This window comes from Thermobia domestica, chromosome 3, assembly GCF_964235325.1.
Source record: "Thermobia domestica chromosome 3, izTheDome1.hap1.1, whole genome shotgun sequence".
NCBI classification, from domain to species: Eukaryota; Metazoa; Arthropoda; class Insecta; order Zygentoma; family Lepismatidae; genus Thermobia; species Thermobia domestica.
Genome location: NC_137456.1, coordinates 17,022,402 through 17,047,244, shown reverse-complemented (window position 1 = coordinate 17,047,244; position 24,843 = coordinate 17,022,402). Strand labels below are relative to the sequence as shown.

General features: G+C 37.3%; 1 protein-coding gene across 9 annotated transcripts in view; it reads right to left on the bottom strand.

The window, feature by feature from the left end:
- The window catches only part of LOC145680197 (uncharacterized), a 161,061-nt gene that overhangs the window by 39,490 nt on the left and 96,728 nt on the right, over positions 1-24,843 (bottom strand). For 3 of the 9 annotated variants that reach the window (XM_081750453.1, XM_081750455.1, XM_081750457.1), the window contains one exon: positions 8,154-13,145. The exons of 5 other annotated variants lie outside the window; for them this stretch is intronic. In XM_081750453.1, coding sequence (XP_081606579.1) covers positions 12,803-13,145 — 343 coding nt within the window. In that variant the 3' untranslated portion in view covers positions 8,154-12,802. Of the gene's footprint in view, positions 1-4,376; positions 5,741-8,153; positions 13,146-24,843 lie in introns of those variants that run through there. One more of the 9 variants, XM_081750460.1, reaches the window with a different exon arrangement.

Genomic DNA, 24,843 nt, shown 5'->3' with positions numbered 1-24,843 from the left:
ATTTTCTTCCTTTCTGTTCTTTCTTTTTTTTGTCTCTTTCTTAAAAAATTACAGAGCACAATTAATGTTCCTTGGTACTTTTTTCTTTTAGATCCACACGTGACTGCAAATTATTTTAACGCTAACATGTATTTTATAATAACAAAATTTGACACTTAGCATTATTTTCACATTTAGTGAGGACCCACTGTCTACTCACTACCCATAAACAATTATGTTGGCGTCTATGGAAAAGATATACGAAAAATCCCATAAATTCCCTTTATCCTATTTTGAAAAATCATTGTCAAAAATCTTACAATATGAAATTTTACCCACGGGTTGGCATCACTGCTCCCATGTCCGCTAAAAAGGCAGTTATCTTTCTGCAAGCTCCGGCTGGTGGAGGAACGCGGAGTGATATCACTGTACGGCCGATCATATAATTCCACAAAAATATTATTTGAAGGACTGTTAATTTTTGTCTTACCTTTCACTGTGACACTTTGGTTTGTTTTGACATCACAAACGAACCTTTTACGAATATGAAGTTTCCACAAACTCTACATATTTGTAACTATGCATAAATTATGCACTGACATTCTACGTCACGGTAAAGAGATGTGTGGATGACTAGCGAAGCGAGAAGATAATTTGAAGTAGAGCAAAGTCTACGAAGATAGGGGCTCTTTTGAGGGTTGCAGTCCTCTACAAAAGTTTTGCAGTAAGGAATAAAATCTTACAACCGATTTGTTCTGTTATAACATCTCCCCTTCTCATTCACTTTTAACTGTGTTGAAAGTTTCTAAAGTTCATTTGAGAGCTAGATTGAAAGTTGACTCAAGCAGTTTTGTACAGCGTACAGATTTGTTATTGCAAAATGCCTAGAGTTATAAAAGTACATCTTCGAAAGTAAATAGTTTTATTTCTGAACTTGAATGGTGAATTAAAAAAACAAAACATATAATCACGCATAGCTCTGTTCTATACCGTAAGTTGTGTGATACAGCAGTAACAAATGACATTATTATTTAGTTTTAATAACTGTATATTAAAACTATTTTATTACATACTAAATACAACTATTATTTAAAAAGTAGTTCATAGGAAACCAAAACAACATGATACGTAACCAAATGCAGTTGAGCTCGCTCCTCTACTCGCTGCCTTAACTTCGATTTTAGGGGCGTTGTTTTTCTGGCAACACTGTAATTTCTATGTATAGCAACACTGGAAATTCTTCAGATTCATAGTTTCAGTTGTAGAATAAACATTATCTATGATTGTGGTAACTTGCATTTCTTTATCTCCTTTGACTTATGAAAACAAGCAAAAGGAAAAGGGTAAATTTTGTATTACTTTTAGTAAGGCAGACCCTTAATATGTATGTATAGGGATGTTTTAATACAGTCGAGAACTTCAGTACATGGCGTAAAAGAAGATAAATTTTAGACCACAAACAACTGTGCGTTTTTCTTCTCTGATCATCAATCCAAGTAAGTTTATACTGTTTACAAACGATACATTGGCAACCCTATACGGTGGCGGCCACTACAGTGTCTCCGTGTGAACGCCTCCATTTAAGAAAATGCTTCTTCTCGAGTGGCAAACAAAAGTTGCGCGAGAGAAAATAGTGGCAGCAACTGCGGTGGCACCACTCAGTGGATGTGTATGAAAAAGCACTTACCACCACATTCAAAGGGCTACAACAGCAATATGAATATGATGCTTATAATCCCAGCTATGGCATTTGTTTCTATAAGAGATGTAACGGAAGCCTTTGAAGAATTGTTGGTTGCATTGTCTCCAATCTTCAATCTGTTCTGGGCTACTTCGAAGACATTTACATTGGTAGACAATAAAAGAAAACCAAAGAGATTCCGTGTTCTAGTATGCTTATTGGAATCACTATGACGTTCTCTTACGGGACCGAAACAAGGGAAATAATGCCGTGGAGGGCTGGCACCAAGTGTTTCATTCACATATCTTTGCTAATCACACGTATGTGTGGCGATTTATAGATGTGCTTCGCCGTGAGGCCATACTAAATGCGGTTAGATACGAACAGGTGTACTGTGATATAAGTGTAAGCCACAAGAAGTACAAATAGCGTGCTGTGCTGACTGCTTGAAAAGAATGGTTGAGGGCCAGGCCCGCAACTAGCCACAGAGGTTTGGGGGGGGGGGAAGGAACATGTTAGGGGGAAAAGTCATTAAAAATTCTCTTACAAATGACAAAATTGTATTAATAATAACATTTTGTGTTAAGGTTTGGAGGGGCCACGAAAAGTTTAGTGGGGCAGGCCCCCTCTGGTCGCGGGCCTGTTGAGGACTACAATAACAGGAAGGTAATATCATATCTAAGAGGTTTTATATTTTGATCATTGGATTATTTGATATTAATTTTTATATTTCTGTTTTGTATAATGTGCTGGTGACATAATTTCATACCTTCTGTACACTTAGTACAAACAAAAGTACACCCGATCATTTGTTTCGTATAGGGCTATATAGTGAAATAGTCATACATTTCGGATGGTTAAGTGTTTTTTGAAATTCTTCAATGGTATGACAGTGAGTCAGGTGTCAACGGGTACCTAAGCTTAAAATTTTCCTTCCGCACAAAACTGTTTCAATATCGAATTGTCCTAGGCTCATGCATCCCATATTTGTAGTATCGCAACAAGAGTAGCAATAGTACTGCATTAATACTTCCTTGGGGCTACAAGGACTACCTCCAATATGTTGCTGTCAAGAAAATGTCATGAGTTGGCACTTGAGATTTGCTTGTTTGAATATACAGAATTCTCGTCACTTAATTTTCTGCTGGAATTTGTGTTTGAAAGAAAAAAAAAATAGTGTATATTTCTTTGATATGTGCGGTTTTTGTAACTTTTGCGGTGTTATGTATTGGTTTTGTCTAAATTTTATATTTACATTTATATCAATATCTATTTAGGATCGTAATTGATATTAAAGTTAAGCAACGAATATTTCGAATTTGAAAGTGAATTATATATTATAATATTACTCTTCTGTATGTGATAAATGCTGACATGTCGTTAAGGCCTACAGAGTCCACATAAAATGTCTTGACGCACACTAAGAACACTAAAATTTGATCACATACGAAACAGAAGTACAATAATTACAAAAAAAAAAAAAAAAAAAAAAAGAAAAAAAGAAAGAAAGAAAGACAGAAAAAAAGAACATGTTCTTAATTACAGTACCTATGCTTTTCCTTTTTATTGCTCATGAGTTTACATTAAGACCTCCTACTATGTATATGAGAGTTTACATTAAGACCTCCTACTATGTATATGAACATTCAAATTACTTGTTATAAATGAATACCGTATTCTCGCGTGTATAAGCCGCACCCTTAAAATTTAACTTTACTTCCGTTAAAAAAATCTTTTGTTCGTTTACCGGTAATTGTTGATTCAAATCAACAATAGCGGTATTTGAGTTAACGTGTTTGTTCCTGTATTGAATTGTTGTTTCGTCTGATTGTGGCTTTGTTTTCTATACGTGTTTCTTGTTATGTACGGTAAATACCGTACAACAAACGCAAAAAATTAATACCGTAATTATCTTTAAGCCATTTTAAATCATTCGCGTGTATAAGACGCACCCTACATTTTCGTTTGCTTTTTCGTGAAAAAAAGTGCGGCTTATACACGCGAGAATACGGTATTTCAAAACGAAAGAAAGCATTAAGTGAATGAACTGCGCAAACACGCTATTATTATTTAAATATATGCATATAATCCTTATATCAGTAAGTTCGTATAACATGGAGTATCTTAAGAAGCATTTATACAATAGTGCAGCGTTTTTCGATCATTTTTAGTTTTGTGCATACTAACTGTGTAACTTAAAATCTTACAAAACACCTGTACGATCCAAATTTAACTGAGTTTTTTTTTATGTGATAGACGTAATGCCAAGTTATTTGGTATTTTTTGAATGTATGGCTTGATGTTTAGTCATGGGACTCTCGATTGAGCCTTTCTGCTCTCATTTTTCAAAGGATACTTTGCGGTCGGTGACATCATATGGAGGTATTGCCAAGGATGGTATAAAATAGAGCATCTGCTCATACCACAAAATCGTGAAGCCATACGTCACAGCCAAAGGTATCCGACGATTGGTGATTTTCTTACCTATGAAAGGTTATTCCCGGTAGTTTCTTCTCACTCCTATTTGTACGCCCATAATACTAGGAATGCAATGTATATACCCGATTGCAATGAAATGAGCTGAGCGAGCTTAAACTACGTAATCAGGAAGCGTTTTTCGGTGATTATTCCTCGATGGTACATCGGATTTTTGGTTTCGACCTATGTTCTCACTCAGCACGACATACTCTATCAGCGTGCTAAGTTTGGTTGAGATCGGCCAAACGGTCTAGGAGGAGTTCGCGGACAACCAAACGGCTAACCCGAGTATAAGAGCTTCGCTTCGCTCAGCTCAATTAAATGCTGCATGTAACCATTATATAATATAAGTATAAAACAATGACTTAAAAATAAGACACTGTCTACATATGAAGATCAGAATGTTTTGAGCCAACATATATGGCGGAAACGAGAGTAGCCAATCAGACGTGTCAATGCTCGGTTGTCTTTTGGCTTCACTCAGTTAATAGGATGAATATACATATGAGCATTGCCTCTATTTTATATCATCCTTGGGTATCGCGAAGTATCGTTCAAGAGAACAAGTGAAATACTGCATACGCAATTACGCTAGTTAGTATACTGTTTCAATTTGAGCAAAAGTCCTCCACATGACGTCACAGACAGAGAGCCAATCAGAACGCTTACGCGAACTAGAGCTACCTGTTATTTTATAAACCTTTATGTTTAGTGTCCTGTTCAGTATCGAGGCTATATGATGCGTGGATCTACAGCTTAACATTGAATCCGAAACACATTAACTCCCATCAGGACATGAACCTGAGTCTATCGAGCTGAAGACGCGTACGCTAACCATATAGCCACGAAGGAGTTCATTTTGGTAAATTTATTTTTGAGTTTAAGGTCTCATGATTATGCTAAGGCGGGGGGAGATGATGGAAGGATGATTATAGTTGAATCAAGAATATCGGAAGAAACGGGAGAATCCGAGAATACCTATATACATGGTGTTTGTTCAGCACTTGTCGTAACTTAACTTTTCCTGATATTTTAGCTATTTCTTAAGCTGAAAAATGATCAATTTGAATCAACAGAAGTTATAATGTGGAACATAACAACTCAATTCTACTAAATTCCCAAAAATGTCTTCCAGAAATCTCTCCAACAATGTTGAATCAGTTGGGAGTTTTGTAGCTCGAAAAGACGAATATAAAAAAGGGTCTTAAAACTCCAGAGATGTAAATATTTCTCCTAACGAAGAGGTATTTTGAATAGATCTTGTATGATGAAACTATGGTCTACATGACATAAATACATTTATGATTCTGATGTTCATTTTCTGACTGATAATTAGTACGACAAAGATAGCAATAGAATGGATGAAGCTTCTCTATGTGTGTTTTCATATTCCCTTTTAAACTGAACAGTTTGTTACACACTGAGCATTGATAAGGTTTCTCTCCCGTATGCACTCGTGTGTGTCTTTCAAGATCCATTGGCCTGGAGAAACGTTTCTGGCACCATGAACACTGATATTTTCTCAATAAACCTGCAACCTGCGAACAACTGTGAGTTCTCAACGGATCATCTTCCATTAAAGAAGCTTTCGAGCCAGAGATGCTGAAACGGAAAAAAAATAAAGAATTGTGTATATTCTTTTATTTGTGCATTATGGTGTACTAAAAATGTGTTTATAAAGTATATATTTATAAATACAGGTCCCTCTTTCACTGACTCATTTATTGCCAGATCTCCGAAACCGGTATGTACTAACTTTTCTACAAATATTTATCAGAAACCCTACATTCTGAACAAGCTTCTGCGAATTCGGTCTTACAGAGGAGAAAAGGATGAAAATTTCCTCGATTTTTTGTATTTTTTTTAAAACGACTTAGGTATAGGAACACGAAGTTTTCAGCGAATGTTCCGTTGAATCGTAGAATGCGGGTAACGGAAGGCATAGTGAAATACGTCCCTTAAGGATGGAAGGAAGGTAAAAGTTTTCTAATCCGAATTGGCCATTCACTTCCACCCAATTGAATATGGAACACGCAGAGTTCAAGGCACAAAAAATATTGGTCGCCAAGGAGACAAGACAGTACCTCCCAGGTTATGCCGATTAGGCTAAAGGAGACAGTGATGAGAAATGAATGAAATGGAGGAATGAATAAAGTGGGAGGAAACAGCCCGAGTGTGAGAGTTTTCTCGGGAAAGTCCACTTCGCGCGGACCGGGATCAAACCAGGGACCCGTACTTACAAAAGCATAGGCTAGCAAGATCACCTAAGGTACTCCAATTTATATGAATAATGATTATTGACAGACAGACGACTCGATCACAGTTCCAAAATCGTTTGGAGTAAGGGCGTGTTTGTAAACGGATTGTTCAAAGTTGGCTGGCAGTCTCAGACCTTCATGACTGCGTTTCTAACTCCCATTTCACTACGGACAAGTAAACCAGATTTGTGAACTACAAGACGTAACTGGGCAAATAAATGGTGGCAGTTATATTTAGTACAGAGTCCAAATTTTGTAGGTAGGATCGCGATATTCAGCGACATCCGCGAAAGCGTATTGAAGAAAGGGATCAAATAATGTGCTATAGATCAGGGTTTGAAATGCAATTAGTTACGGCAGCAGGACACAGATGGTGGTAGTTGAAGACAAATTACTGCTGACAATACGTGGAAAGGATGGTATATCCTAGCAACATACCACTTGCGAGTGCCATGCCACACGGTATTACAAAATAAACCTCGTCCAAATACTGAGACCATCACAAGAATGTTTATCACAATTACTAATTAGCCAGGGCGTTCGTTGTATTATGCCGCACCGAAAATGCCTACAATGCCATGAGTATGCGCATTATACCACAAGAAGATCCAGCTCAAATTCTCCAGACACGAAAAGACACAAATACACAAAAGCAAACAAATACACAAAATGCTTATTGATTCAATGCTTGCCAGGATTTGTAAGAGAATACCTTTTCATAATAACCAGTAAATCGCACAATCCAACAGAAATGATCGTATAAGATGAATGACATCATGTTACCGACCCCGGACACTGTCAGGGATTTAGAGGGTGGTGCATGATAGAAATTTAACATGTAACAATCACATAAACTACATGATTAACAAGGCATACAGAAACCTTGGTTTCATTATCAAGATTAGTAAAGAGTTTACCAGTATTACCGCTATCCAAAAGCTATGAGCATTACGTTCGTACCAAACTTGAATACACAGCCACTATATGGAACCGTCACACAAAAACAAACAAATAATATAGAAAAAAAATCAGGACAAATATTTGAGGTACTTGGTATAAAGGGAGACACAAATATATCCGAAGACATACAATAGTCAATCTTTAAATTTAAACTTTAATACATTAGTCAATCTTTAAATTTAAACTTTAATACATTAAGTCTAGAACAGCGACGAATAATGCATAATTGTTTTTATGTAAGTTATTTAATACTAAAATCGATTGCACCGATTTACTTCAAGAATTTAAAATATGGACTCCTACAAATGTAACTAGTCTTAAAAATTTCAATTTCTTTTACTGTGACAGGTTGCAAACGAATGTAAACCGAGGTCACAAGTATGAGATTGAGTACAACCTACAATAGGTTAACGAAATAAACAATAGCTTTGGATATTAACAGCATAAGTCAATTCAAGGCAGTTCTTTGTAATGTAATAAGAAATAATTGCAGATGAAACAACTTAAATGATATTGCAACTGCACTATAAGTGTATTATATGAATGTATGAATGTGTTATAATTGCTTAGTGCCTGTAACGAACACTGTAATTGGGTTATGTAGCCTGTTGTGTCTAGAAATAAATAAATGTCCAGTATGATAACTAAGATGGCCTGGTGAATTTCAAATTAATTAACTTCCTTACACCTGTTTGAACATCCATTATACTCCATAAAATGTCTTCAATCTTGTTTGAATATGACATCGTCAATTTTTCTCATTGTATATTACAAAAAGAAAACAATATATCTTTTATGAAAATGAGTTTTATTCACACAGTATAAAATGAACACAAGTTTGATATTTAAAAAAAAGTTTAGAAAAAATCACTAGAACTAGGGCACAACACGGTGTGCACTGTCAACACAAAGTTCCAGAACACACACTAGATCAAACATTCTCACTTTTCCTATTCACTGTTATGCCTTCATGTTAAATTTAAATATTACACAACTATACAGAATATTGTAGGGTTTTCTCTAAAAGTAACACATAAAACTGAATTTATCTGCACAGTACACAACATATACTCGAACACTACTTAATCATTAAAATTATCTTTAATCTCGACATGTTATAACTTAAAATTATTTACTGTATAATCGCACAGACCCGTTTTGTCTACGTCAGCCTCCGCCTTATGAAGTAAAGCGTAACTATTAAAAGTATATTTTGTGTGATTTCGTTGAGCGCAAGCATCATCTTTTGTTTTAATCCTATATTTTTGGTCATTCTATATACACGTTTTGTCTCTACGTTAACAATAAAATAAAATTTACCATTTAAGTGAATCTTAGTTCTTACATTTACCACATGATGTATCGGTCTCCAAATCACTGGCGCAAATCCCGGGGGAGGATGAGGAGGACATGTCCCCTCCAATCTTGAAACTGAGGGGAACTGTCCCGCCCCAATAATCCGATTTGAAATGTGTTTTTTTGGGAGAACTTTGGTGATTTTTGTCCGATTGCCGCAAAGGAAGTGAGATGAAATTGATGTCCCCCAGAATAAGCCCCAAATTGGACAGCCTCCCAACGTTGAAGACAAGTCTGATCCTCCACAACATTGTTTTTCAACTTTCTAAATATTTTGGACATAAAAAAAAAAGATTATGGGAACGGTCTTACCCGTCCCCCCAATGCTGAAGACAGATTTGCGCCGCTGCTCAAAATCATCTATTTTTTCCCCCCCCGACTCGGCCATTTCAAAATACGTTTATGTACTCGTATTGAGAGCAAAGAAAAGTAATTCTAAAGAAAAATGAAAATTTTCTGAAACTATCAGGAACATCAACTGTACTACTACATGGAAAATATATTAACCGCTCAAAGACATAAGATGTATTAGAAGAGAGTTCAAGAGGGTTTTTTGATTCTGTTAATGGTGCCACGTATTAAGTAAGGCTTTTCTAGTCGACACGGGGAACACTGCTGGACAAGCAGAGGAAGATGAATGTTGAAGTGAGAAGCAAGTGCATCAGAAAATGATGTTTAGGGAAAATAACATTGGAAACAATCGTTGACTCTACAACGACTAAAGTTCAAGGCTAGCATAAATCATTCATTGATTTTGAAAAGGCTATATTTTCAAAAGTATTACGCTTGTACACACATGAAAGATATATGAAAAGAACCATGAACTCACAAAAGTCATACACCCTCTACAAATGTACAATATGTGCCCTTTTCGTGACATGACATAGTCCAGGCGATACTCGAGCTCATTCCATACATTTTGTAGCATAGTCCTGTCAATTGTCTGCACTGCAGCACTGATGCGTTCTTTGAACTCGACTAAGGATTGCGGTAGTGGGGGTACGTAAACAGGGTACCCCCACAGGAAGTAGTCGCAGGGCGTTAAATCTGGAGATCTGAGAGGCCAGGTGCTTTTCCCATTATACAAGCAACCAGTGTCCTTGAATTGTCGATACCACCGCAAAATGCCTTGTTTACATGGTGGTTCTTTTCCATATTCTCTTCTGAAAGCGTGTTGAACAGTTATAACAGAAGAACATCTGGCATATTCAAGCACACAAAAAACTATTTTCTTGCTTTCCCTCCATTTTCGACAGGTACTAACCTTATACTGCATACTGCCACATCTGATCGGAAAGATAATGAACTCGTGCTGTTACACAGTACGAACTTGGTGAGTTTGTGGTACTTTTCATATATATATATTTTTTTCATGTGTGTGTATGTGTAATACTTCTGAAAATATAGCCTTTTCAAAACGAATGAATCATTTATGCTAACCCTGCACAATCTCATAGCCCTATGTATTTGACTAGCCTTTGTCATATCATTGACAAATCTTTGTTTGTTGCTTTGCAGATTTATTAAGAGTTGATTCACTTCTAACAGTGAAAATAATACTAAATAATTTGAGATGTCAGTAATTAAGTTTCCAATGACGTAAACTGGTTGTATCACATGTAAACAACTATGGCCAAGGTTAACAAAGAGAGCTCACCTAAGTGTGGAAGCAAAAATCGAGCACAAACAGAAGCAAGATGTTCAAATGGTGTACCCGAAAGGGATGAATGAACAGTAAGCCGCTAGTTAATGCAAATCAGACAATACCTAGGAAAGAAACAAGTCTCACCAGCTAACTCTTGGTTGCAATAAATAGCGATTCATATTTTGCGTTATTCTGGGGGTATATTCAACCATTTACGAATTTCATTCACAGAAACGTTGTAAATTGCCGGTGCTACCTTTGAAGCTAGTCAGCTGATCTATATGAAGGAACATTTAACATTTTAAGTTGAAATGAAACGATGTTTATATTCCAGCAAAGTTTTCGTACACATTAAAATGTTCCTTCCTCCTAAAACTCAGCCTGACATAGAACATCTAAATTACCCACTACTTATATTAAATTGTACATATTTTAACTAATTTCTCAAAGCAAAGGGCTCAACTCGTGTACAAGCTGCCAGTGAAATAATAATAAAAAATATCCTCCTTATTTCAATGAGAATAAAGAAGTTTCGCTATGTAAACCAACAAATTAAACATATGCAAATTTATACCAGTCTGGCAATTTTAAATTCCAAAATTAGCGTTTATTTACAATTATTTTTAATGCAGTGTGGCAAAAGTGAAAAGGAACCAGTACATCTAGATGGCTGATTGAAAGTTTAATATAGCATTTACACACCATGGCTTTACAAGACGTGGACCTATGATTTAATATTGAGATAGATCCAAGCCTTCATGCACAAAAGGCGAGAACGCTACACACTTTATTTACAAATGAAATTAATCTTTTAGTTTAACGTCCCACAACTAAGACTTTATACAAGACCAGTTAAGTTGCCATACATAATATTTTTACTATTGAAACGTGTCATTTGTACCTGGTAGCGTTCTAATAGAAGACTAATTGTAAGGCTAAATTAGATACTTTAGAATTTCCGGATTTGCCTTGAACAATGACGAAAACATTTATAATCAGAACATTTGTGAGAAGTACTCTTACACTTAACGTAAACGTTACTTTACTGAAAAAGCTGTGAATGGTTTAGAGCATAATTACATTAAAATTTTCTGCTAGTAAAAACCATATTTAGTTATCACTAATAGTCTACAATATAGAACACTTTTTCTTCAATCTACCAGATGTGATCAAAAATACGGTGAATGAACTTTTATATATATAGCAGCAACTGCACATGCTACAACCGTTTGATCTAATCCATCCCATAGCCTGATCCGCTGAGACAGGTATCGTCAAGTTGGAACACGTTCTGACTTGTCAGTCAGCAATCAGCGTCCAGAGCCGCTACAGTGAGGTTGTGTTTACCGTGTCAGTCGCGCATCAATAACGCACTAAGTGAACATTAAGTTCTGTTTTAAGTTGCAAAATGGTGCCAAAGAAACTCACTAAATGTTGAAATTGTAGTATGGCGATAATGCTGTAACTCTGAAGACTGTTTACACGTGGTATGGGCCATTAAAAAGCGGAAATGAATTGATAGAAGACGAGCAACGTTTGGGACGCCCATTAACCTCAAAAATAGAAGAAAACGTGCAAAAGGTGTTAAAAAAAACTATTCGAGTGTTCGTTCGAAACCAAAGAACAGCTCGTACGAGTACGTACAAAGCATTTTAACCACCGATTTGGACATCAAGAGTGAGTGCAAAATTCGTTCCCCGAGTTTTGACTGACGAATTGGAATTTTTGGCCGAGAAAATATTCTTGTCTGTCCACATCCACCGTAATCCCCAGATGTAACATGACGTGACTTCTAGTTCTTCCCAAAAATTAAAAACCGTGCATAAAGGAGAACGTTTTAACACCATGTCTGACGGTGAGAGAGTCACGACAGAGCAGCTGAAGACTTTTCCAAAAGAAACCTTCCAGAAATGCTTTAAGTCAACGTTGGGATAAGTGCATTGCTAGCCAGAGACAGTATTTTGAAGGAAATTAAATCAAATTCCATGTAAGCTTATTACTTTGTTTTTAATAAAATTATTCACCGTATTTTTTGATCACACCTTGTACAAAATTTCAAGACTACTTCTGTTGTTCCCATACGACTCAATTTGAAGCTATGAGATTACACTCGTTTACTGATACATCCATTATCCACTTGGAGACATCTGTTTCAAAAGTCATGCAGCGGGTTCATCCACATCTGTCGTGAATAACATTGTTCCTCACATAAATTTAAATTGTAACTAATGAAATGACCAATTTTCATTCACTTGCAATTGTACATTCAACTTCACAATTTGTTCTAAAGTAATATATTAAGTTTCTAAGACACGACCAACATAAGACACGCAGTGAATTCCAGAGCTTTCGTGATTGCCTATACACAGGAAATTCAACATTACGCTGTCAACATTTTAATAAAACTTAAATATCGCAAGCATCTGTGAATCTACTTGATTTACGTTACGTAGAACGGTTGGCGTTCAAAACATCATGCAGCACTTTATGATCTTTGTACTTCCGCTCGGATTCAAAAGTTCTTCCGCATATCTTGCAATGGAAAGGCACGTTTGTTGCATGGACTCTCATATGTTTCTTGAGGTTTCCATTCAAACTAAAGCTTCTAGCGCATATGTGACAGGAAAATGGCCTCTCTCCTGTGTGAGTACGTACATGATCGGTGAGCTTTGATGCAGTGGGGAAGGACTTTCCACACCATGAACAAGAATGCAGCAAAAACCGTTTCCGTTGTGGTGACGGGGCTCCATTTGAATCCAGTCGAAACATACTTGAAGGCACAGTACAACTGCAAATAAAACAATAACCTCTTATGATTATGTATAGCTGATTGAAGTCATAATTTGTACTCATATATTGACATATACAGAGGACAATTATGTTAAGCATTGGTGCCATGTATTTCTATTGTCCTATCAATATTATATCACATTTTGAGCTTTTCACAAACATCTTTTGACTAGAAGTGGGTTAATTTATAGTTGGTTCTTGTCTTACAATAAGTACACAATGCGTTATTATACTTACTGAATATTTACATGCGGAAATCTGAAACTACTTAATCTTTCACAGTTACCATCCATTACAGGTAATGTTTTCAGTGCCGTAAAACCCTTCACTGATTCAAATGTAGTTACAATACATGAAATACGCTAATTCATTTACGAGCTCTAATGACGGCAACAAGACAAGAAAAGCATATTCTGGTGACGATAAGCGTCACTTCATTCAACAGTGAGGATCATACTTTACTTGATTCTCTCGCTGCTCGTGATATTCATCGATGAGGTACTGTGAATGTCTAGTAGTGCAACAAAATGCTGTATAGCATATTACCGTAAACATTCCGTATGAATTACACATTTAGAATAACACTATCTATGGCTTTGGATTGGGTATTGTAACGAAAGAAATACTGACCAAAACTTCAACACACACTGTATTTTAAACTATAATGTGTTACAGTTTCGGATATCTAACATCCTTCATCAGACACTATAGAACATAAATGAAGATACATACAAATATATATATATATATATATATATATATATATATATATATATATATATATATATATATATATATATATGTCATCCTTATGAAAAACTCTAAATTCTATTGGCTGAAGCCTTCATCCAATCTCGTAGGTCCTCGTGTTTACTTCCCTGTTGGTCCTTATAAGAGCCTTCCTCAATTCCATCTTCCTATTAACGACCTATGATAGAATTTTGGCTAGCATAGCATCACAATAGGATAGCATAGTATAGCATAGCATAGTATAGCATAGCATAGTATAGCATAGTATAGCATAGCTATGCATAGTATAGCATAGTATAGCATAGCATAGGATAGCATAGTATCCCATAGCATTCCATATCCTTCACAGCATAGTATCTGATGAAGGATATGGAAGATACCCGAAACTTTAATACATAATAGTTTAAAATACAGTGTGTGTCGAAGTTTTGGTCAGTATTTCTTCCGTTACAAATTTAGAAGCAAGAGGGAAAGGTTGATTGATTGATTTTGAGTTTTACGTCCCGTTCAGCAGCGAGGCTATATGAGACGTGGACCTACTGATTAACGTGGAATCCGAACCACATGAGCTCCCGCCGGGAATCGAACCCGGGTCTCCCGCGCCAAAGGCGCGTACGCTAACCGCTTAGCCACGAAGGAGCTCCAAGAGGGAAAGGATAAATGTGAACAATTTGTCCAGAAATACATTCAAGCAAAACTGAATATTTTGAAACTCAATGAATATAGTTTACTCGATGTCATTTATGCTTGTAAAGTGACCAGAATTTAATTGTCAAATACTCTGCAAGATACACTCAGAGATCCAAAATTATTGTCGCATATCTATAAATATGTTGTTGTAGGAATATAATATGATAACGAATTCGCGCGGTATTTTTTTATAATGTTAGTATGTGTATAATCGGCAATGACATGTATGTGGTAAATTTCATGTGAAAAGAGCAGTAAATAAGAACAGTAAACCAAAAATAAAACTTTCTTGTCCATTTAGCAACATTTTGTTTTACTCATTCTAATTTTCGTATTTATAATTTTTTCCCTATGAAATTTACCATAAATATACATTTTTCGATTTTACACATAGTATCACTATTAAAAGTACCTTGCAAAATCACTATCAAGTTATACTCTTACTGTAAGACAGTTATAGATATGGGACAATCATTTCGGACATGAGTGCACGTTGAATTTAAATAGAACTTCAGAACTGACAGCGGCACATGCCATTTCAGAGAGTGACTGAAAACCGTTGACGCTCCTTTGAAGAATTTTCTTTCTGTTGTTGATTGTAGTCGTTTGTTCATCGCACAAAGGCTTCTAGAATAACGACGTTTGCGTCAAATGTTATTATTTTAAAAAGATACACGAACTTAAATTTTTGAAAGATTTTCTTCTGCTAGTTTCAAGCAGTACGTAAAGCCCATTTGCATTCGAAATGAAAATTCACTCGTAAGCGCGACGTATGAACCAATGATATTTTCAATGACTACATAGCAAGGTTCACAGAATAAGTTTATACACACAAGTAAAAATGTGCATGTTCATGCATACGTTGTTGCTATTCTAGAGGCCTCATATACACGTAAACGTGATATGCCAGCTGTTAGGAAATATGTAGAATGCGACAATGATAAAAAGTTGAAGTCACGAATGGACGACATACAAATATTTGAAGACATATGGCGGCGAAAGCCTACGAAACCTTGATAATTTAAAAATTGCATTAACCTCAGATTACTAAAAGCAAATAAATAAATAAATACCATCATCATCATAGGTATTCTGCCTTATTGGCAGGTTAGTTGCCGCAGCTGAGAAGCTTCCATGCTACACAGTCCTCCGCTAACTTCTTCGTCTTCGCGTATGATCTTTCTGTTTTTATATCATCCATTAATTATAGTCTCCTTCGCCCCCTCCCTCTCTTTCCCGCCACCATACCCTCTAGGACGTCCCTCATGATACAATCTCTTCTTAGGCAATGTCCCAACCAGTTTCTCTTCCTCCTCTTAATAATATCTAAAAGTGTTCTTTTCTCACCCACCATTTCTAACACTCCCTCATTCGTTTTCCGCTCGACCCAACTAATTCTTTCCATTCTTCTCCACACCTACATTTCGAAGGCTTCTAGTCGATTTTTATCATCTTTACGTAATGTCCACGTTTCCGTCCCATACAGTACAACACAATAAATAAATAAATAAATAAACCACTGAATGTATATGGATTGGTGTTATAACAATATATAATACATTTACTTGCACAAAAAGTAGTTGATTATCGGAAAAATAAACCATAAATCTTTGCATGTACACAAATGTGTGTATGAGCTCCTTCGTGGCTAAGCGGTTAGCGTACAGGCCTTTGGCGTGGAAAACCCGGGTCGATTTCCGGCGGGAGCTTATGTGGTTTGGATTCCACGTTAATCAATAGGTCTCGTCTCATATACCCTCGCTGCTGAAGGGGACGTTAAACGCAAAACTCAACAACATATGTGTGTGAAAAAAGTGACAATTCCGTCCTCCTCCCCCCTTGACATACAACCTTGTTACAATAATCACAAATAACTTCTCTTTCAGAAAGCCCTGTACTGAAATCCAAAGCGGAAATGTCACAAAGAATTGTGAACTTCCTTTTGATCGTTTAAAGGTTTTATTTAGCTTAGGATACTACTTTATCTTGGAAAGTAACCGAGTTCATTCAGTAGAAATATGATCGGTTTTCAATATTAATTGCAAGAAAAAAAGTAGTTCCGAGGCAGATAGATGGATTCGAGTTTAACGTCTCTTTCTAAGAGTCGAGGACCTATAGTTTAATGTGGGACACCGAACCGGATAAGCACCATCCATAAATCGAATCCCGGGCCTTCCGCGCCGAAGACGCGTACGATAGACATGTATTCACGACGGAGCTCTGTCTCAGGGTGGCACATGAAATTAACGAAAAAAGACGAACTTCTGGAGAATGCATTACGGTCAGGGCAACAGATAACTATGCATTATGGCGATTTTTTACGAGGTATATGATGGATAAGCTCAAATGTGTGAGACTGTACGAGGCCAGAGCAGAATCTTTCTACCTATACCAGGGGCGAATGCGAATACCATATGAATTGGGTGAGTGGCTGGATTAGGATCCTGTGTTACAATACCTCATAGTGATTCAAAAAGGGACAATGTATGTTCATCCTTGCCGCTCATCAGGAGGATGATTTTTTTATCATCTGGGTTCCTAAGGTCATCAACAAACATGCACACCTCTTTCTATCTTTAAACCGTCCACCATGAAAATACATATATTCAGTGTTAGATAAATAACGTTGAACACGTGCGTTATGTACTGATCCAATTGGCTTAACATTCAATAAAGATGATGTGTATCTAAGACAAACTGAAACTCGAAATTGCTAAACCATTTACTTATTTCGTAATACCTCTATTGAAATAATTTTTAACAATTCTTAATAATTAGAGCGAAGCTCGATTTTCCTCTTGAAACTCAACGAGCAGTGTTTTAAACGGACCGATTCATCTTAACAAGGCTCCTATACATTAACGGCAGTGGCGTAGCTAGGGGGGATAGCAAAGCTCAAAACCCCATCTTTAGTTCAGTGATGCCCAAGAAGTAAATGAATCTGCTTATAACCGTTATTGCGTTATATGAGTATTTTTGGGACACTGTATACCTAGGTATTTTTGAAGAACATAATTCATTTCTCAGCTTATATTTTTTGTTCTTGGAACAAAATTCATTTTCTTTTCTTCGATGGCAACAGTGAACAATTCGACTTCTTTGTCACGAGCAAGAACGAATGGATCTTTTATCGCTCACAACACATATGTGTAAAACGTTGTTTTACAGTGAAATTATTTTAGTGAGTAACAAAGGCAATATTCACTTTCTGAACTACTTGAGTAAGCATTGTGTTCCGACGATTTAGACAATTCAGTGTTGTGTTCTTACTTATTATTTTGCATAAACTGTTTTCTGTAATTATTTGGGACCGAATTAAATGTTTTCTTCGATTTCTTATCGAAATACTAACTACACAGGTGCCAGAGCGACTGTGAGGAGTCAACCAACACTAACAAGCATATTCTTATCTCAAAAGTTCCCATGCTTGGACTCACTTCCTTTTCTTCTACATTGTGGCCGGTGAACTGTGAGTTAACGTAAATTATTTTAACATTTGATTTGCATACTCGTACAGGTGATTTAAACCAGACTATATTTTAAAATAGACTATCAACCTTGAACAGTTGGTTAATCCAACTTCTACCCCGAGTACATGAACTCGAGGAGTTTTACTCCAAACATTTACGGGGAGACTACGATCGTTTCGTTCGCTACACATTTGTACGAGTGGGCATACGTTATAACATAGTCGCCCAAGGACTGTTAGCGGCTAGCCCTACTGACCTAATCCCCTGTTCCTCTGACCTAGTGCGCATATATAAGAATCGGTTCCAATAAGTAGTTTCGATTTTTATATTGTAAATCAACCATACTTTGATGTTTTGCAACCTTAAGAATTTACCCGGGAAGAATGCTATTTTGAAGATTTTACTGGATTAATGCAGCAGCATCTTGGAACCATCTTTGTGGGACTTCTATTACTATCCCTCACAGAGTTAACTCCAGTGTGTATTATAGGGTGCGTTCACAAAGTTTCAAGACTGGTCTCAGAATAACAAATGTATTACACATTTTTGTACAGCGAACTAAAAGTCCTCGAAATATGGCCCTTAGGCATCAACACGCGTGTTTTCCATTGTTCATAGGTTCCCTGAAAGTCTTCGCGCGCAAGGTTGTGAAGAGACATCGTCGATGTCGCCTGGACCGCTGGAATTGTGTTCAGAAATGAGGATCGTCTTGAAAACGTTCAAGCATTTCTTCGCAAACAGCCAGGCCTTCCGTTCATCCGTCAGAACTTTGGGAACAAGTTTGGCACACTCTTTTCTCATCTTCAAATCTTCTGTCACTTGAACACCGTAGTCGGACCTAATCCAAGTTCATCGGCAATTAATCTAACACTAAGACGACAATCAGTGTTTAAGAATTCATGCACTTTTTTATCAGATTTTCTTCAGTTCGGCTTGTTTCAGGTCTCCCAGAGCAGTGCTCGTCTTCAACGTTCTCGTGGCCCTCTTTGAACCTCTTGTGCCACATGAGAACCATTGCAGGTGACATGGCATCTTCTTTGTAGGTCTTTGGAGCTCATCTGTGGCTAAGTGGTTAGCGTACGCGCCTTTGGCGTGGGAGGCCCGGGTTCGATTCCCGGCGTGAGCTCATGTGGTTCGGATTCCACGTTAATCAGTAGGTCCACGTCTCATATAGCCTCGCTGCTGAACGGGACGTTAAACTCAATCAACTCAACTCTTTGTAGGCCTCTTGAATCATATGAAAAGTCTGGAACTGTTTTGTTCAGTTTCGCACAGAATTTCACGACATAACACTGTTCCAAATGCCGCTGCATTTTTCACTCACTTAGGTTTCGACGGGGTCACCGACACGCACTCACGCCACTAGACATCTACTCACTCCCGCGTTTCGGAGACAACTGACGCTCGTCTAGACGGTTAGCTGACATCCCCAACTACCGCAACCTGTCAGTGGAACGGGTCTGTGCGTGGCCCTACTCAGGTAACACTCAGTCTTGAAACTTTGTGAACGTACCCTGTACTTAGTGGTGTGAGAAAAGCTCATATAGTGATCTTCTAAAATATAAAACTGCTATTCATGCATATATTTCACAAGGATTTAAATGGCTTGTTAACGAAATGTGAAGTGTTTCCATGTATTTCCTAGTATTTGTCTAAGTGCTGAATTACCCATGTTGATACAAGTGTTTCGTGTTGTTATTGTTTTTGTTCAGCGCAATTTAAAGGTAACCAAAACAGTTCTGTCGTTTTCGTGGAGGTCTGTGTTCAGTTGGCCCTCACACCGTGAACTGAATGCGAATGGAGACAACGCGAAGGTCAGTTCTTGGTGTAGGTATATCCAACAAATTACCTACTTGTGGCAATTCAGTTACACCGTGAAGTTGCGTAAGGACAGAGTGAACATGGTACCTCCACGAGTACATCAACTTCAGCGTAATAAGGGCGTCATAATGGTGTGTATGTTGCACGAGTTCAAACTGGGGTCAAACGACGCTGCAGCGAGGCGGAAGATATGCCAGGCCTTTGGTGAGGGTGTCGTGACTACGCGGACAGTGCAGCGGTGGTTAACGTTAAGGGCGGTGACGAAATACTTGAAGACGACTACGCGCCGGAAGAACAACACATGTACAAAATGAAGATCTTTAGGCAGCAATTGAGGCGAACAGTGGCCAGACATGTGAGAAACTGGGACTACAATTCAGTGAGAGTGAAGAAACCATTCGACAGCACCTCCATCAACTTGAGAAGCACTACAAGTTGGGTCGATTTATCCCTCATTATTTGACTTCGTGCCAGAAAGCAACGTAAGCAGACACCTGTGTTTCTTTGCTGTCTCGTCTGAGGAAGGAGCCATTTCTGGAAAGGTGTTGACATGTGATGAGAAGTGGGTTCTGTACGAAGCTCCACGGTGCCATCATCATTGGTTAGCATCCCTTCAGCCGGTCACAAAACAGCCGAAACCAGCACTGCAGCAGAAGAAGGTTTCCTATATTTGATGGATTGCTCGCGGCATCGTGCATCAGGAACTGCTACTAGCTGGTCAGAGCATGAATACATCTGTATACTTTCAGCAGTTGAGCAGTGTTCAAGAAAAACTGAAAATTCTGGAGCCAGCACTTCTGAATCGCAAAGGGACAACACTAAACCTTACGTGGCTAGGATGACCCGGGACACCATTCTACGCCTTAAATGGGAAACATTATTCCATCCGCTATACTTCCCGGACACTGCACCGTCCGATTATCACCTGTTCCATTCCTTGGACAGGATTTAGCATTTAGATTTCTGGGCTTTCAGCATCTATGGCCATTTAGCCCGTCACGTTTGAGGGATGACATCCCCTCGGCGAACACACTATCCGGGGAAAGGGAAGGAAGGAAGCGGCCTGGGACCTATAAGTTAGGTACCACCCCGACATTTGCCTGGTGTGAATGAGGAAAACCCAGGAAAACCTCATTCAGGCTGGCTGGCGTGGAAAAGCGTTATACACTTTTTCGACCGAGTGGCCCCACCGGCATTTCTTGGACAATCAGCTTAGAGGACTCCAGTTCAAATCCCTACTGCATCATAAACAAAGGGAAAAGGAAAGAGGACTGGCACTCAGAGGTTTAAACACTGCTAATACAATCTCGTTGTGTGTGTTTTTCTTTAAATAATAATTTATTACGTTAGTTAAAGGTAAAGCGAACACATCTACAGAAGGAAGATGGTAATCCTTTTTATGGAATTAAATATCGAGCTTCAATCTTAATATATCAGTTTGTGATTCCAGTGGAACTAGCTGTTATCTTCATTTCTTGATTTTCCTTTCATATCTGTTATTATTTTTAAAAAATCTTGATTCTCCCTTTAACGATACGGAACTTGTTTATGACAAAGATAAGACTAGTTTCCATATCAAAACAGTGAGAATAAACTAATTGGAACAGGTGTTCGATACTGTTCGAGAATTGAGTTCTTGTACTTGACAACAATAAAGCAATTGATGCTGAAATTTGACCATTTGCTTGAGCACTATCTATGTAACCTTAAACTAATGCGACCTAACCATGATTTACGAATGTAGTATTCAAACAGGTGAGCTTAGTAAATTTAACTACCAACGTCATTGTCAGTTTCCAACAAGAAATATTTATTTTAGATAATATAGTTATCACAGATTTTGCCACTCCTCAAACTTTCTGCCCCGTGCAAATGCATGTGTTGTAACAGTCTGCAGCAAAAATCCTACAACATGAGCATGTAAGTTTATTGTCCGAAGACCTTTGCTCCAAAATAAGTGTGCAGGGGATGACGCCGAGATTTCTCTTCGCGTGATTCGTGCCACTTAGACATTATGTTCATTCCCTGCACTGTTAGGCGTAGTTTAACAATAAACTTACATGCTCATTTTGTAGGTTTTTTTTTGCTGCGGACTGTACATATGGGAAAGCTGGCCCTGTCCATTAGGCTAAAGGAGACAAATGATTAATGAAAGCGAATGAATAAAATTTTAATAAATTATATGATGACCAAAACTTTTGAAGTGCATTTTCCTACGAAGATACATTTCTTGGATTCAGTTTCTCTTGTAGAGAAGACACGTGGGTCAGAGATTTACCTTCTAAACATGCTATCAATTGTTTATAGCATGTTTAGAAAGTATTTAAATCTGACTGTAATGGTTTTTTTTAGAAAAAAAAACGAAATTTGAATGCTTTGAACAAAATAAAACTGAAATGTTCAAATAGACAAAAAACTTTATTTTCTATGTCATCTACACATGTCTATAAAATACACTGTGATTGCTGCACGTACAGATTTAATTTCATATTCACAATGTACATTTTGATAAACCTTATCATCATACATAAAAAGAACTTACTTACAAACATGTACACTTAGATTTGACAACAACCATTTCTGACTGAGTCTTATTAATGTATTATCCAAATTCTACTCCTTTTGTGTATTAAATAGTGGATATTTACAATAAAATGAACTATTCGCTTTTGACCGAAGATTACCTTTGTAGAACTGAAAGTTTCTTACAACCAAAATATGTTTTCTATTTTTTTCGTATGCTTCTTTTACTACAATAATATTTTTAATACATATGTAAGCTAGGTAAACAATGTTTTATGGTACGATTGTTATCGTGTCAAATCTCCACTTTAACACTTGGCTAAAACGACCTTCTCAACTATCTAATGACTAGCACAAAACTATAATTAATTATGTACGTGTTTAACAGACGAGAACTTATTTACCACAAAAACCAAGTTTAGTTGGCTGGTTACATCAACTGGATAACCCTTGGTCTATTATACACAAGGCACAAATTAACATATTTGATAAAAACTTTGATTTTACTACGTCAAACTAACGTAGAATGTTCTGCTGCTCATAATGTGTCGCAGCGTAGGAAACACCACGTTGAGCAATTCTGTTTGTGTTCCTCTTACGTTTTCTAACGAGAATCTCTCAAAAGGCTGTTTATACAGTTGCGATATATATTTTTTTTATTTATTTATTTTTAGTTTGTGAGGATTAATAAAATAATAGAAGGGAGGAGTTAGCTGTTCACAATCCTCCTTCAGCCAATTTTCTCTAAATGGGAGACAAATCATGTGTCAACTCTCTGTTGACTGAAAACCAAAACGCTAAAATAATTAATGCCGCTGCAAACATAACATTTTCTCGCTGCGAAAACTCATATAAATCAATCGTAGGTCTATAACGCACATTGGGAACATACAGCTTACGAGGAGGTAAAAATTCCGAAATGTACCATCGAGTTTATTGCAAATTATGAGGGACAGAAACGAAATTAAAATACAGTAGATATATGCTTATCGTAACTCCTATCCTTGACAAATATAATTTGTGGTCCTATGGAACAAGGGACTCATATGAAAAAGCACAAGGAATATCCAAAATGGAAACAATGAGAAAATGAATACTCTTTGGATGTTCCGTAATGGTCTAATACTGCTGTTTAAAGAAAGAAGTTTGTATTGTAGGTAATTTTAAAGTTAGCACATAACGAGTGTAAAAAAATGTAAAATAATGTTAGATTAATGTATAACCAAAGGAGTGAAACTAATGAAAAGTAGGAGCAGATAACAGCTGCATCCTCTAGAGGAAGAATGTTACATAGGTAATATTCCGAACCGTTCCTCTTCCAATTCTTCTAACGTTCCAAAGAATCACAGAGAAAGAAATTCGTGTTCAAGTCGAAATTAGGCATGGTTCCGTGCATACCATTATCAACGAACACCTGCAGTTCCAAAAAAAAATTGCGCGAAGTCGGTTCCGCATCAACTAACGGAGGGAGAAAAGATTGACAGAATTGCTTTATGTCTGATGCATCTGCAGTGGGACCACGAGGAAGAGTATGCGTTTCTGTCCTGTATCGTCACAGAAAACTAAACGTGGTGCCATCATTTTGAGCCCGAAAGCAAAACAGCTAGAACAAATGATCGATACAATTATCCTCTACACCCTTTCTCAGCCTCAGTGCAAACCTAATCCCGCTTAGAGAAAGATTCAGACATGGGGACTGTCATCTTGAAAAATAGCGTCAAATGCTTCTTTCGCCTGGCTGTACGATTTATTGTAAGTTCTCACTATTGTTGGAAACTAGAACACGTTTTCGAACACCGGTTCACATATGCAAAATGATGGATAAATTTGGTGAGGAAAGGTAATACAGGTCTTAGGGGCATTGACAAAATGTGGCAGACACTGTCCTGTTGAAAAAAGAACGTTTCCTGAAGTACAGAAACAGCGACAGAACGACTTGGATTACCTTCTTGGGTGCAAGTTGCACCAATTAATGTTCTCTGTACGAACAAAGGACGGAAGCCATTGTAGATACGGTTCCACACATCATATTGCCAAGCATTATGGTTCTCTGTTAGCTTCCGTATACACTGAAAGGTGAAGATTGTCTGGTCGCTGCCACATTAGCAATACCCACTAATAGAGTCTTTACTCTCGTCAGTAAAACATATTGGCTTCACTCATCTCTTCCAATTGCTTTCTTGCAACATCATATATTTAGAGATAAACGTGTGTTCAGTGTGTAATAAATTATCTAGATTGGCCTTACAAATTATTGAAAACTGAGGGAACGGCAGTTTCTGTCTACATGTATATAAACTTATTTACAACTTAAATGCTAGGTACCTCAAAACGTTCTTTCGGATTTCTACTTGGTAGCACCTGCGCGCGTCCCCTACACCCTTCGTTTCCAAGTGGAAGAAAAGGAACTATAGGGTATTAATGAGTGTTTCCCCTTGTAGA